Source organism: Bubalus kerabau, chromosome 11 (assembly GCF_029407905.1).
Source record: "Bubalus kerabau isolate K-KA32 ecotype Philippines breed swamp buffalo chromosome 11, PCC_UOA_SB_1v2, whole genome shotgun sequence".
NCBI classification, from domain to species: Eukaryota; Metazoa; Chordata; class Mammalia; order Artiodactyla; family Bovidae; genus Bubalus; species Bubalus kerabau.
Window position 1 is genome coordinate 78075015 of NC_073634.1, and position 15428 is coordinate 78090442.

General features: G+C 38.2%; 1 protein-coding gene across 7 annotated transcripts in view; it reads left to right on the top strand.

The window, feature by feature from the left end:
* The window catches only part of ATAD2B (ATPase family AAA domain containing 2B), a 139218-nt gene extending 132527 nt beyond the window's left edge, over nucleotides 1–6691 (top strand). For all 7 annotated transcript variants that reach the window (XM_055540818.1, XM_055540819.1, XM_055540814.1 and 4 more), the window contains 2 exons: nucleotides 132–260; nucleotides 3233–6691. In XM_055540818.1, coding sequence (XP_055396793.1) covers nucleotides 132–260; nucleotides 3233–3274 — 171 coding nt within the window. In that variant the 3' untranslated portion in view covers nucleotides 3275–6691. The remainder of the gene's footprint in view (nucleotides 1–131; nucleotides 261–3232) is intronic.
* Nucleotides 6692–15428: the final 8737 nt, after the last annotated feature.

A 15428-nucleotide genomic window follows, 5' to 3' on the forward strand; every position in this document is an offset into this window, starting at 1 on the left:
CTGGAATCTTCTAAACTAAGGGGTCAGGTTTACACCATAGCATGTGGTACCTGTTGCCTAGCATTTGAATAGTACTGTTTCATTCTGAACAATGAAATCAAACTTCATTTTATTCTTTTAATTTTTCTTAGAAATTGCTTGATTTGTTGGTAGATAAAAGCAACAATCTGGCAGTTGATCAACTTGAGAGATTATATTCTCTTCTTAGTCAGTGCATCTACCGTCACCGTAAAGATTATGACAAATCACAACTTGTAGAGGTAAGTGTTTAGTTCATCTGGAGAATAAATAAATATGTGCTGTTACTTGTCACAAAGTAAAGAGAAAACAAAGTTATTTTATTTTGAATTTTTCGCCAAGTAACTGAAGAGTGATTTGAAGATTTAAGATTAAGATGAATCATGAAGAGTTATAAAAATAACCTCTTTGTACCCTTTTGTCTCAGAACAGAAGTAATCTGGGTTTCTTTGTTTATCAAAACACAGAAATCCATGGTTGGCAGACACACGGAATAACATGGCGCAGTTCTCCCCTCCCTTGCTTCTCGGCGACTTCACAGATGATGCATATCACGTGGGCCTGTTGAATGTGAGCTGGCCTCACAGTCCATGTTACCACTACTCTCTAGGCAGCCACTACTGGTTAAAAGGAGTTGGTGTGGGCCATGAGACCTATTGGCCACCCTAGTAATGACTGGAAGAGAACTTAAAAGTCATCTCATTTAATCAGATCTAGTCCTTGTGAAACAGCCACATGAGTGGTTGTCCTTATGCTTGAATACCATAGAAGTGAGCCATTCCCCTTCTAGACAGCTCTGGGCCATAAGAAAATTTCTTATAAATATGAGCTTATATCTTTTTTCATATAATTTATATCATTAAGTCACTCTTCTGCTTTTTGAGGTCATCTGAGCAAATGTGAATGCAAAAAATGAATAAGACAAAAGTCTCTGTTCTCAAGGAACATTTTTAGTATGTTAAAGGTTTATGTGTAGAGGATGTGCCTATTCTGCATGTGTAATAAGGAATACAGGCATATCTTGCTTTATTGTCCTATGCACATACTGAAGTTTTTGCAAATTGAAGATTTGTGGCAACACCTCCATTTTGCAACAGCATTTGCTCACTTTGTGTTTCTGTGTTACATTTTGATAATAGTTGCAGTATTTCAAACATTTTCATTATTATATTATGGTGATCTGTGATTAGTGATCTTTGATGTTACTGCAAAAAGATTATGACTTTCTGAAGGCTCAGATGATGGTTAGCATTTTTTTCCCACAAATTTTAAAATGTTAAAAAAATTAAGGTGTGTACATTGTGTTTTAGACATAATGCCATTACACAGTGCAGTGTAAACACAACTTTTATTTGCACTGGGAAACTAAAAAATTTATATAACTGCCTTTGTTTTTTGTCTGGAAGGCAGTGTCTCCAGGGTATGCCTGTATTGGGTTTCCCAGGTGGCTCAGTGGTAAAGAATCTGCCTGCAGTGCGGGAGATGCAGGTTCAATCCCTGTGTCAGGAAGATCCTTTGGAGAAGGAAATGGCAACCCACTCCAGTATTCTTGTCTGGAAAATCCCTGGTGGGCTACACAATCCATGGGGTCAAAAGCGAGTCAGATACAACTCAGCAACTAAACAACAACAACGCCTGTATTATACTTGAATCAAAGCAAGGGTACACTTAAAAGTTATTTTGTAATCATATTTTTCTGTCACATTTTTATGAATCTGTACCAACCTTATATAATAATGTAGAAACTATATAACAGGAAAGCAAAAATGAAAAAATAAAAACATCACCCACATACCACCATCTGGAGGAAACTAATCATTGTTAATCTCTTAGAATATCTTCCATCCTTTAAAAATGTCTAGATGTACATAACATGTATATAAGTATGAATGTGTATTTAAAAGTTGGGATAGTATTGTATATTCTGTTTAATAACTGGACTTTTCTCCTACTCAGTAACATATGATGAAACATTTAGCAGGAGTAATTCTGATTGATCATTTATATAACCTTTTGATTAGATGATAATCTGTTAGTATACCTTATTAGTTCTGTAGAGATGTAGGATATAATTTCTTTGGAGGTGTTTTGGGTGGTGCAGTGGTAAAGAATCCACCTGCCAAAGCAGAGGCACAAGAGATGGGGGTTTGATCCCTGGGTTGGGAAGATCCTTGGAGTAGGAAGTTGCAACCTGCTCTAGTATTCTTGGCTGGAAAATCCCATGGACAGAGAAGCCTGATGGGCTATAGTCCATGGGATCGCAAAGAGTCAGACATGACTGAGCACACACACATTTATTTTTCGTAAAGAGGGAAAAGAAAACCAGTTGTCTTAGATGTATTTGGCATTTGCCTATCTGAATGTAATGTGTGGGGTAGAGTTCTTTACTTTTTTTAAATTCTAGAACTTCTTTGTTCACATGATGATATTTGATTATCATGAATGGACTGAATACTCTTTAGCAGTGAAACATTTTTCAGTCTGGGTCTTGGAACCATATAATCTTGGGGCCTCATTTAGGAGGGAAGGAAATCTATAGCAGAATCACCAGTGAGTGGCATTCCTGGGGGTGGTGGCATTGACTCTTCCTGGCTTTTTTTTTCCTTTCTAAATTTCAACTCTAATTGAAGTGAACAGCCTTGGTAACAAGGTGCATTCTACTTTGGGTACAAGTTTTACTATATGGAATAGATTAATTTTGCTTTGGGAGTTGAATATAATGAGGACTTCCCTGGTGGCTCACATGGTAAAGAATCTGCCTGGAATGCTGGAGACCCAGGTTCAATTCTTGGGCCGAAAAGGTCCCCTGGAGAAGGAAATAGCAACCCACTCCATAATGAGTAGGGAAGTGTGTAGGCTTTGGAGTGAGGCTACCTGTATTTAAATCCTGACTCTGTATTCAAATTTTGACTCTGCTATTTACTTCCTGGCAAATTATTTATATGTGCAAATTTATTAATAAAATATCTGGTATAATAAGAACTCGTTGCTAGCGTCATCCTCATTAGTCTAAATGTAAAATAGGAGGCATTTGGAAATGTCTAGAGCAGATAGTCTTACACAGTAACTATAGTATTATAATCAGGAATATATTTAAAGCTTAACTTTGTATCTAAAATTCTTTCTTGAGAAAGTTGATTTGAAGTGAATTTTTCCGTAATGCTTTTGTATTTCCTTTAATAGGTAACTTGTACTTTTTTCCTCCCCCTTATAGGAGATGGAAAGAACAGTTCATATGTTTGAGACATTCCTATGAACCTTTCAAGAAGAGTGGTTTATCCCCTCCAATCTGCTCCTGACAGAGCAGTCTTCTGAGCCATTCAATTTCAAATTGCACCAATTAACGTGCAGAGCCTTGGTGTAAAGTGCTCTCTCACTCATTCTTTCTCTCTGTTGAATTTGGTGCTATTGTCTCAGGTACCTGAAACCAACCAGCCTACAAGAACCAAACAGAACTTCAGAAACATGTTGTATTTTCCACAAATAAAAAATACAACCCCACAGATTGGAGATTTTGGTGCTACAGAAACTGCTCTCACTTCTGCTCCTCTTTTTGTGCACTCTTTTTTGGAGATTTGTCTCTTAGGGAGCAGACCAGCAAATTTGAGGAAACTGGATGGGGCAGTTCTTACTGTGTTGAATTGTTTAAAAAGTGGGCAACCTGTTCCTTTCCCTCTCCTTTCTACCCCTTTTATCATATTTGTTTTATTTTTTTCTCTGGGTAATGGACTAAAGCCTGTTTTGAAATTGGCTATGGTACATTCTGGTGGGAAACTGAAGAAACTGGATGAAATTAGATTAGGCTCTTTAGAACTGCCTTTAATGTGCCTTTTTATTCATTTGAGAAAGGATAAGGCTAAACACAAGGATGGGCTTGTTTGTAGCAAATGAATTAAAATGTTTTCTTTGGTCACAACCCTGAAAATAAGTTTTGATACTCTGTATCATTAAGAGGCAGCCAGTGATTTGGTATGAAATGCCTATATTGCTTTTAAAACTCAATCAAGAAAGTTGTTAAGCTACAAAATATACTAAAAATGGTAAGTTTTCCTGTATGGTTTGTTTCTGTTTAAGAAACATGTGATGAAGCAACAACAACAAAAAATAATACACAATCCATAAAAAAAAAAAACCACACTCTTTTTGGTATGGATGACAATGATGGTCAGAAAATAGAACTGCCTTCTGTTTTCTTCTATCAGTGGTAATTTAATGGATATTCATGTTTGAGTTCCCAGAGAAGAATGATTTTCATGTATAGCAAATTATTACTGTTTTGGTTTAAAGCCAGGACTTGCCAAATGGAAAGAAAAGAGGAATTTTTGTCTAGGAGCTCCATAAAATTCTTTTTCAGTATGCATAGTTGCAAGTGAGCTCTGGTATGGTCCTTGAATAACAGTATTAATATTTAAATCCCTCATCATAAGCTTACCTTCACAACTAACTATTCATTTTGATCGGAACCCATTTTGGATCTTGTTGAGCGATTTCTGTGACTTGTACTTATCTAAAATTAATTATGGATTACTAGTTTTACAAAAACTTTCTACAAAGTCAGAGACACAGTCTAGGCAGTTGCAAAGAGGCAAAAGGAGTGCAGTGACTTTTTTATCAGATGATTTTTAAACAAAAAAGTAGAAAATTTTGACAAGTTGGCTTGATACCTTCGTTCATTATAGCCGTTAGCTGCACAGGTGTGTCTTTCCAATATATGCAACACATGTAGTTTGGGTTTTAGAGCAAATGGTCTTGGACTACTGCAGAGATACTGAGCTACCTCAGCTTTTTGTATTTTAGTTACCAACGGTGTCTACAGAGTTCTGTATTCACTTTGCCACCGTTTACATGCTGAAGCTAAGGTACTTGTCTCCTCGTCTCTGGCTTCGTAGGGTGCTGGATGCCAGTGCAGAAAGCACGCTTTGGCCAAGGCTACTGCAGTAATCTTAAGTGCTTCTTTGCATTTACATGAACATTTTACGCTTTCTAACTCTAGTTTAATTTTAAAATAATGCCACTTGTTTTCTTTATACCTATGAACTTTTCATGATATTCAGTTAGTCATATAATTCAAGATGCTACCCGTGTAGACACACTGTATTTTTAAGGTGGGCAAGTGCGATTAACGATGAACCAATTTTAAAGGGGAGGTCATTTGAAACCTCTAATTTGATTACTGGGAGAATTTTCATGCTTTCTTTAGTATTTATTACCATCATACCAGTTCAAGCTATTTTACTGTCTAATACATTAGCATTTTGTATTTTGATGGAAATTGTTACAGAATTTAAAAATTTGATGAAATAAGATGTAGCAGATTTTTTGTAGCAAGTTTCTGGTAAAAGGGTTTTTTGCAAGTCTCAGGTTCTTGCTGCACTATTTTTCTTTAAATATTTATTCCAGTTACTCTAATTCAGAAGCATTCTGTTCAAGTAACAGCAGCACTTGTGAATGGAAAAAAAAAATGCACATGTTCTTAGTAAGTTACTAAATTTGTACAGGTTAAGGTTTTAGCCATCAGTGAGTTTGACAAGGGAAATTTATTTATGTTCAGCATTAAAATGCTTCTAAAAGATCAAATTTTTTAATTTTAACCTTGATAGAGATAAGAGAAATAGGAGGCAACCTCAGTATGATAGGATCTGCCACTCTGAACAGTTTAGGTCTTAAAGAGAAAGCCAGTCTAATGCCAAGGGGAGAAAAATGAGCTGAAATTGTACTAACTCCTCTGGCCCCTTTCCCCCTGCAAAAGAAACACGTTATACCAGTTTTGCTGACTTTACAGCTATCTGGTGGTTCTAGAATTTAAAGCAGCTTGTGAAATTATCCAAGCAGACTCAGTTTTGTTTACCTTTCTGTAAGTTCTTGATTTTTGCTGTATAGCATTGGCAAAAACATGTACAAATTGACCTCTGTTCTTATTTCCTATTGTGAGCATTATACATTAGCTCCTGTGTAAAACCTTGCTCCCAGATGACTAAAATGTGTATCACGGCCCAGCCCAACAATAGTTAATGCTCAGCTGTGGGGACCATAGGAGCTTTTGAAGACGATGGAACCGCACTAGGGTTGAAACTGATGGCTGTGGAGTTAATTGTGTTTTTGAGCTTGAATCTCACCTGTGATTAATTTTTTTTTGTTTAGTTTTGTTGTCCTTTCAGTACATTCTTTCAGGACTTGATTTTTCTCATATGCCAATGTATTTGTAGATTTACTGGATTTTATTTTTTAGGGAGTGGGGTGGTAATATCTTCCCATTTTTTGATTAAGTTGGTTCAGCTATGGTGCTATTCAGTAGGTATCTTCAGTGTCAGGTCCCGTAGCTGAATGCCATTGTTATTATAATTATTATTTGTAATCACATTGTAAGCTTGAATTTGGACTTGTACCAACATCTTTTGTATTTTGTACATTCGGTTATTTAGACTTTGGGAGTCCTCTTTGGTTTCATTCATGTATGTCTACTTTGTAGAGTAAGTAGACCTCCTCAACTATGGTCTATTTTGGGTTTGTAGTTTAATTTAGAATTGTGTTAAGTTGATGTTTTACATTTGACTTCATTTTACATTAGTTTGAAGTAAATTATTTAATTTTTGAATTCTGGAATTTTGAACATTTACTGTAATTTGTAATATAACTGCTGTGAAATACTTGAATAAAGATGACAAGAAAATCATGTCTTTCTTCAGCTTAATCATCATTACTGTTGGCTGCAAATGCAATGCTTTGTTTCTAGCTGAACTCATCTATTTTGCAGCTAGGGCATGTTGATGTTTATTAAGCACCCTGAAAATCTTGTTCTGTGATTCTTTTATATTTAGTCGCCCTAGGTATTTCTTAGCTTAAAGTTGAACTTTTTTCTGTTGAACAAGTGTAGTTTTAACTTCATAAGAAGATTGTCTAAAAGTTGTTTAGAATCAAATGGATTACTTCTGTGATTTGTTTTTCTCATTGGAAGACTATGCGACAATAGACGATCAGGTAGTATGGTTCACTTATTTTATAGTGCTCTTCTCTCTGATCACCTAGTTATTGGTGTGTTTTGAATAATAGATAGAATTTAAATGTGGAGAGAGATTTCACACCAGAATTTTATGGGGTTTATTGCTTTAAGCGAATAGAATGTACTTGGCTTTAGATTGCCCGTATTTCTGTTGTCTGGTGTATATGTATATTCCAAGGTTAGTATACTAATTTTCTTCTACATAAATCTTTAATTTCCCCCCCCCCCCCATTTTTAAAGATCATAAAAAGGAACTGTTTGAATTTGTTTTTCTTGGTTTTGCAGATTAATTCTTACTTTTGATTGTTGTATGTATCAGAAGACTGATATTGATAAACTTGGGAAACAGACTTTTGAAAGTTTTATCTGAATGTTTAGGTAAGGAGTTTATAATTGAATTTGAGTCTCAGTCAAGTTTTGAGGGCCCCAGGGATGAAGTTGGGTTTATGTATGTAGTTTTAGTTTTCCACTGGACTCAAAACTACAGTAAAGTGAGAGACTAAGTATCTGCTTCATTTAGTCCTCACGCCCGAATACCTGAAAAGGTGTCTCTTGGCTATGTTTTAGAATACAAATTCTCTCTCTTTCCCACACAATCATGTCTGTTATGTGCTAGGCACTGAGTCAGAAATACGTGACATGATACAGGTGATATTCTCTGTCCTTTAGAAGCTTATAGTCTGCTAGGGGAAGTTGGTACAAATGCTAGTAGAAATGACTGAGTGGATTAAGGACTGTAACAGAGGATCGCAGTGCTGTTCATAGTTCTAAGAAGGGAATCAATTCTGTTTAGGAATGGGACAATGAGGAAGGTCTTCAGAGAGAGTTGGCATTTTATTAATATAGTTGGTGATGGACAGGGAGGCCTGGCATGCTGCGATTCATGGGGTCGCAAAGAGTCTGACATGACTGAGTGACTGAACTGAACTGAACTGAATATAAATAAATATTGGCAAATGTAAATAATATAAATATTTATTAATATTTGGCCTTTGCCTCTCTTTGACTTTTCTAGAGTCTAACCTTACTTTATCAAAATTTTTTCTTAGTTTCTTGTGACCCTTCGTATTAATATTGTATCACTTTATTCATGCCCATTCTATACCAATAGATATCCCTTATGGTATTTTTTCTCCTCAGAATTTAGCTGTATTTTGTATTGTGTAACATAGTAAATTACTAATGTTATGTAAAACTTAGTAATTTATTCGTGTGGGAAAGGGGATACAAAAGAAGTATCATAATTTATATTCCCTGTAGGAATTTAAAACAATGCTGGACATATAGTAAATCTTTAACTTACTTTTTGGTTCAGTTGACATAGAAAGCTGAAACTTACCTAAATCATCCTTTCACAGATTCAACAAATATATAATAAGTGCCTACTATATGTTGCAGGAGCTAGAAATAAAGCAGCCAACAAAACAGAAAAAGTCCTTGTCCTCATGGAGCTTAAGTTCTTTTAGATATAATGTACCAGACTTCTGGCATGGTTAATCAGAGTTTGAACTGTTCTTTTTAAGTGTTCTTCTTTGTTTAAGCATTGAATGAAGCATTTTGTTGTTAAAAATTTGCCAAGAAGTCTCCTTTTTCCTTTTCTTATATTTTTCATCTTGTGAATAAAACCTGGTCCATCAAGAATCCAAATCCTGTCATCCTAAATTTTCTCTTCCTTATGATGAATCTCATTGTAATCATGTGGTGTGTTCTGTTGATTTTTTTTTTCCTCATTCTAAACTTGTCTCATATCCATCACGCCTTCTCCATCACCCCTTGTCCATCTTTATTGCAGCTGACTTAGTTTGGGCACTGATTCTTTTGTTTGGACTAGTGTAAAAGTCATCAGTTTGAGGGAACATAAACATGGGCAAGAACGTGTGTCTGTGTTCAAGGAGATTGTCACAGCTTACTTATACAGCATTTACTAGCTGCCGGGGACTGTTGTGAATGTTTTATAAATACAAATAGAAACCATTTTAATCCTATGAGAGCCTTATGAGATAAGTGTTATTATTATCCTCATTTTACAGGCCAGGAAACTGAGACATAAAGTAATTTGCCCAAGGTCACACAGCCAGGATTCAAATGCTGGCAGTATGACTCGAGTGGATGCTCTTAATCGCTATGCTTGACTTTTTGTGTGGGTAGACAGACACACACATACATCATTTCAGTATTATAAGTCATGTGTTGCAAATGAGTTCTGCATAAGGCACTATAGGTGTACAGAGGAGGAGCATGTAGCCAACCTGAGAAGCCTTCCTGAGAAACCCCATGCCTGAGCTGAGGCATTGGGCTAGGAAAGGCCTTCAGGCAGAAGGGACAACAGAAGCACAGATTGAGAAGTGAAATAGCATGACAGCTGCAGGGGATAGTACAAGCAGTTCTGTGTCACCACAGGTCAAAGTTTATTTAACACTTTTATTTGAGTGACTGCCACTTGCCAAGCCCAGTTCTTGGCATTAGAGTTACAGCTGAGGACAGGACAGGCAAGGTCCTGCTTCTCTTGGAGCTTACAGTTCAGTGGGCAAGGAGCAAAATAGATGTCATCTAGTAGTGGCGGATGTCTGGGTAACAGGAGGGTAGTAGTAATAGCAGACATCTGCATGTTAGGCCCCATTTTAAGAATTAACCATTTAATTACCACAGCAGTATATGAGGTAAGAACTGTCGCTTAAGGGGAAACTGAAATAAGGAGTTGGTTGAGCAACTTGCTCAAGGTTACACAGTTAATGAGTGTTAGCTGGGGTTTCTGCCTTGTGTGGCTTCAGAGCTTGGATTCTTACTGATCTATCATTAAGGTGGAAGAGAAATTCATTTTATGCAAGTTTTTCTCCCCTATTAATAAACACTTTCAAAACTATAGAATACTGTGGAGAATAATATAATGTGCATGTTCCCACCATCCAGAATTAAATGCTAGCAGTTTGTCATAATTGATTTTGTTCCTTAATTCTAGATGAGGATGAAGGTCCCTTTCTCTTCCTTCCCCGGTCCCATTCTTTTTCTTTCTTCAGCAGAGGGAGACACTGATGCCTTCAATGAACATCTTTCTTGTCTGTGTTTTAACTTGTTATTTGAGAAGGTAATAGTGTGGGGTGCTGAAGCCAGACTGACTGAGTTTGAATCCTAGTTGAATCCCATCTTGGCTATGCAACATTCTGCAAGTTATTTCAGCTGTCTGCACATCAGTCTATGTTCTAGATGGGGGATAATGGTAATGCTAAGCCCATGATGGTTACTGTGAGGATTATGTATTTGACTCAGCCAATGTGAAGCACTCGGGACAGTACCAGGCACATAGGAAGTGTTCAGTAATTTTTAATCATTACGACTGTAATTATACAAGTAGTATATTTTTATGTATCCATAAAAATGATTTGAGTTTTTTCAGTCAGTTCAGTCGCTCAGTCATGTCCGACTCTTTGCGACCCCATGAGTTGCAGCACGCCAGGCCTCCCTGTCCATCACCAACTCCCGGAGTTTACCCAAACTCATGTCCATTGAGTCGGTGGTGCCATCGAGCCATCTCATCCTCTGTCGTCCCCTTCTCCTCCTGCCTCCAATCGCTTCCAGCATCAGAGTCTTTTCCAATGAGTCAACTCTTTGCATGAGGTGGCCAAAGTACTGGAGTTTCAGCTTTAGCATCAGCCCTTCCAATCACCCAGGACTGATCTCCTTCAGAATGGACTGGTTGGATCTCCTTGCAGTCCAAGGGACTCTCAAGAGTCTTCTCCAACACCACAGTTCAAAAGCATCAATTCTTTGGCACTCAGCTTTCTTCACCGTCCAACTCGCACATCCATACATGACCACTGGAAAAACCATAGCCTTGACTAGATGGACCTTTGTTGGCAAAGTAATGTCTCTGCTTTTGAATATGCTATTTAGGTTGGTCATAACTTTCCTTCCAAGGAGTAAGTGTCTTTTAATTTCATGGCTGCAGTCACCATCTGCAGTGATTTTGGAGCCCCCCCAAAATAAAGTGACACTGTTTCCACTGTTTCCCCATCTATTTGCCATGAAGTGATGGGACCAGATGCCATGATCTTCGTTTTCTGAATGTGGAGCTTTAAGCCAACTTTTTCACTCTCCTCTTTCACTTTCATCAAGAGGCTCTTTAGTTCTTCTTCACTTTCTGCCATAAGGGTGGTGTCATCTGCATATCTGAGGTTATTGATATGTCTCCCGGCAATCTTGATTCCAGCTTGTGCTTCTTCCAGCCCAACATTTCTCATGATGTATCCTGCATATAAGTTAAATAAGCAGGGTGACAATATACAGCCTTGACATACTCCTTTTCCTATTTGGAACCAGTCTGTTGTTCCACGTCCAGTTCTAACTGTTGCTTCCTGACCTGCATACAGGTTTCTCAAGAAGCAGGTCAGGTGGTCTGGTATTCCCATCTCTTCCAGAACCTTCCACAGTTTATTGTGATCCACACAGTCAAAGGCTTCGGCATAGTCAATAAAGCAGAAATAGATGTTTTTCTGGACCTCTGTTGCCTTTTTGATGATCCAGCGGATGTTGGCAATTTGATCTCTGGTTCCTTGAGTTTTTTAAATGTATATAAATGGAATTACTTTATATCTTGAAAATTAATTTTTAAACTTAAATGCAAGTAGGTGGTTTAAAGAATAAAGTATTTAGGTTCTAAAAGGCTTATTGTACAAACCACCAATCCCCTGATTTCCCCATAAGAAGAAATAGTTTCCCTAGAGCCAATTGTTTTCAACACCTGAAACTATTTTGGTATGCACCTCTGTATTTCTAAGTAATATTCTTACATGGCTGCTGTTTTAGTGTCCAGTTCTTACCATTATCTTTTTTTTGTTTGTTTTTTTTTACCATTATCTTTTAATTTCCCACTGTGGAACAGAGTATAGTCACACCTGTCTCCAACACAAACCTATGCTTCTTATTTTCATATCCTCCTAGCTGCTTATAATTCTTATTAGATCATTATTCAGTATTTGCCTTATTGAGAGTATGTAAAAGCTATTTACAGCTGAGCTATATTATTTTTTTGGTTATTAAGTTGTTGTTGTTAATTTGCCTAGTTTTCTATGTATTAACTGCTACTGCTGCTGCTGCTGCTAAGTTGCTTCAGTTGTGTCTGACTCTGTGCGACCCCATAGACGGCATCTCACCAGGCTCCCCCATCCCTGGGATTCTCTAGGCAAGAACACTAGAGTGGGTTGCCATTTCCTTCTCAAATGCATGAAAGTGAAAAGTGAAAGTGAAGTTGCTCAGTCATGTCCGACTCGTAGCGACCCCATGGACTGCAGCCCACCAGGCTCCTCCATCCATGGGATTTTCCAGGCAAGAGTACTGGAATAGGGTGCCATTGCCTTCTCCGGTATTAACTGCTACTGGTCCCTAAATTCATCCCCAGCAGACCAACTCTCTTCATAGTATCTCCAAACATAGAAGATATGCTAGCATTTCATCTTCTTGAGAACTTCATCTCCTTTTCTAATTTTGCATTGGCATCTACCAAGGTCTTGCATAGGTATTTTATTGGGACCTCCTTTACAACCATCCTTGCCTTTTCTCTTCTTAGCATTTATAAGCTGTGTTGCTGTTGAGAAGTACAGTGCTATTCTGATCCTTGACCCATTTCCCTGATACTGTTTTCCTTTCCCAAAGCTTTTAGAGTCATCTTTCCCTAATGTGCTGGAATTTCACAGACATGTCCAAGTGGGTGTCTGTGAGCCTCTTTACTCTGGAAACTCATCCTTCTGAGAACTTTTCCTGAGTTGTTTCTTTTTGCTCACCTTTGTTTTCTTTGTTTTCCATCTCTAGAAATACTGTTATCCAGATATTGGCCTGCCTAGACTGCTCTTTAATTTTCTTTAAATTTATGTAATTTCTAAAATTTCTTTAAAGTTTCTGTAATTTTCCTTCACATTTTTATTTCTATATTTAATTTTTAAAAACTATTCTGGTTCCCATGATTTTTCAAAAGTACCACTTTGTTCTTGTTTCATGGATGAAATATCAGCTCATCTCTCTGTGGAGATTAATAATTACTTTTTCTTCTACCTGAGCAGACTCTTTCCTCCAAGATGCTTTTCTTTGTTTTAGCTCCTCTTTAGTAGTATAGCCTTTTTAAAAATGTTTGGTAATTCTCTGCTATCTGCTCATATTTAAGAGTGGGAGACTAAAAAGCTGCTTTTGAAAATTGGGAAAGTCTCTGCAGATAGGAGTATAAGAGAGCCTTCTCTGGGAAGTACCATCAGCCTAACAGGAAAAAAGCTAAAGATAATAACATTAGGGGTTCTCTTATGAAACCACTCAGCCAGTGCTCCCTGTAGAGTTGTATACATTAGCAACAGTAAATACAAACGTGGGTAAATGTAGGCTACTATTTCAATGAAGAGTTCCAAAGAATAGCAAGGAAAGATAAGAAAGCCTTCCTCATTGATCAGTGCAAAGAAATAGAGGAAAACAATAGAATGGGAAAAGACTAGAGATCTCTTCAAGAAAATTAGAGATATCAAGGGAACATTTGGAGAAGGCAATGGCAACCCACTCCAGTATTCTTGCCTGGAAAATCCCATGGATGGAAGAGCCTGGTGGGCTGCAGTCCATGGGGTCGCTACGAGTCGGGCACGACTGAGCGACTTCACTTTCACTTTTCACTTTCCTGCATTGGAGAAGGAAATGGCAACCCACTCCAGTGTTCTTGCCTGGAGAATCCCAGGGATGCAGGAGCCTGGTGGGCTGCCATCTATGGGGTCACACAGAGTCAGACACGACTGAAGCGACTTAGCAGCAGCAGCAGCAGGGAACATTACATGCGAAGATGGGCTCAATAAAGGACTGAAATGGTATGGACCAAACAGAAACAGAAGGTATTATGAAGAGGTGGCAAGAATACACAGAAGAACTATACAGAAAAGATCTTCATGACCCAGATAATCACCATGGTGTGATCACTCACCTCAGACCCAGATATCCTGGAATGTGAAGTCAAGTGGGCCTTAGGAAGCATCACTACAAACAAAGTTAGTGGAGGTGATGAAATTCCAGTTGAGCTATTTCAAATCCTAAAAGATGATGCTGTGAAAGTGCTACACTCAATATGCCAGCAAATTTGGAAAACTCAGCAGTGGCCACAGGACTGGAAAAGGTCAGTTTTCATTGCAATCCCAAAGAAAGGCAATGCCAAACAATGCTCAAACTACCACACAGTTGCACTCATCTCACACACTAGTAAAGTAATGCTCAAAATTCTCCAAGCCAGGTGACTTCCAGATGTTCAAGCTGGATTTAGAAAAGCAGAGGAACCAGAGATCAAATTGCCAACATCTGTTGGATCATCAAAAAGTAAGAGAGTTCCAGAAAAACATCTATTTCTGCTTTATTGACTATGCCAAAGCCTTTGACTGTGTGGATCACAACAAACTGTGGAAGGTTCTGGAAGAGATGGGAATACCAGACCACCTGACCTGCTTCTTGAGAAACCTATATGCAGGTCAGGAAGCAGCAGTTAGAATTGGATGTGGAACAACAGACTGGTTCCAAATAGGAAAAGGAGTACGTCAAGGCTGTATATTGTCACCCTGCTTATTTAACTTATATGCAGGGTACATCATGAGAAATGCTGGGCTGGAAGAAGCACAAGCCAAAATCAAGATTGCCAGGAGAAATATCAATAACCTCAGATATGCAGATGACACCACCCTTATGGCAGAAAGTGAAGAACTGAAGAGCCTCTTGATGAAAGTGAAAGAAAGTGAAAAAGTTGGCTTAAATGAAACATTCAGAAGACTAAGGTCATGGCATCTGGTCCCACCACTTCATGGGAAATAGATGGGGAAACAATGCAAACAGTGGCAGACTTTGTGGTTTGGGGCTCCAAAATCACTGCAGATGGTGATTGCAGCCATGAAGTTAAAAGACACTTACTCCTTGGAAGGAAAGTTATGACCAACCTAGACAGCGTATTAAAAAGCAGAGACTACTTCGCCAACAAACGTCCGATTAGTCAAGGCTATGGTTTTTCCAGTAGTCATGTATGGACGTGAGAGTTGGACTATAAGGAAAGCTGAGCACCAAAGAATTGATGCTTTTGAACTGTGGTGTTGGAAACGACTGTTGAGAGTCCCTTGGACTGCAAGGAGATCCAACCAGTCCATCCTAAAGGAGATCAGTCCTGGGTGTTTGTTGGAAGGACTGATGTTGAAGCTGAAACTCAAATACTTTGGCCACCTGATGCAAACTGACTCATTTGAAAAGACCCTGATGCTGGGAAAAATTGAAGGTGGGAGGAGAAGGGGATGACAGAGGATGAGATGGCTGGATGGCATCACCAACTCAATGGACATGAGTTTGGGTAAACTCCGAGAGTTGGTGATGGACAGGGAGGCCTGGTGTGCTGCAGTCTGTGGGGTCACAAAGAGTC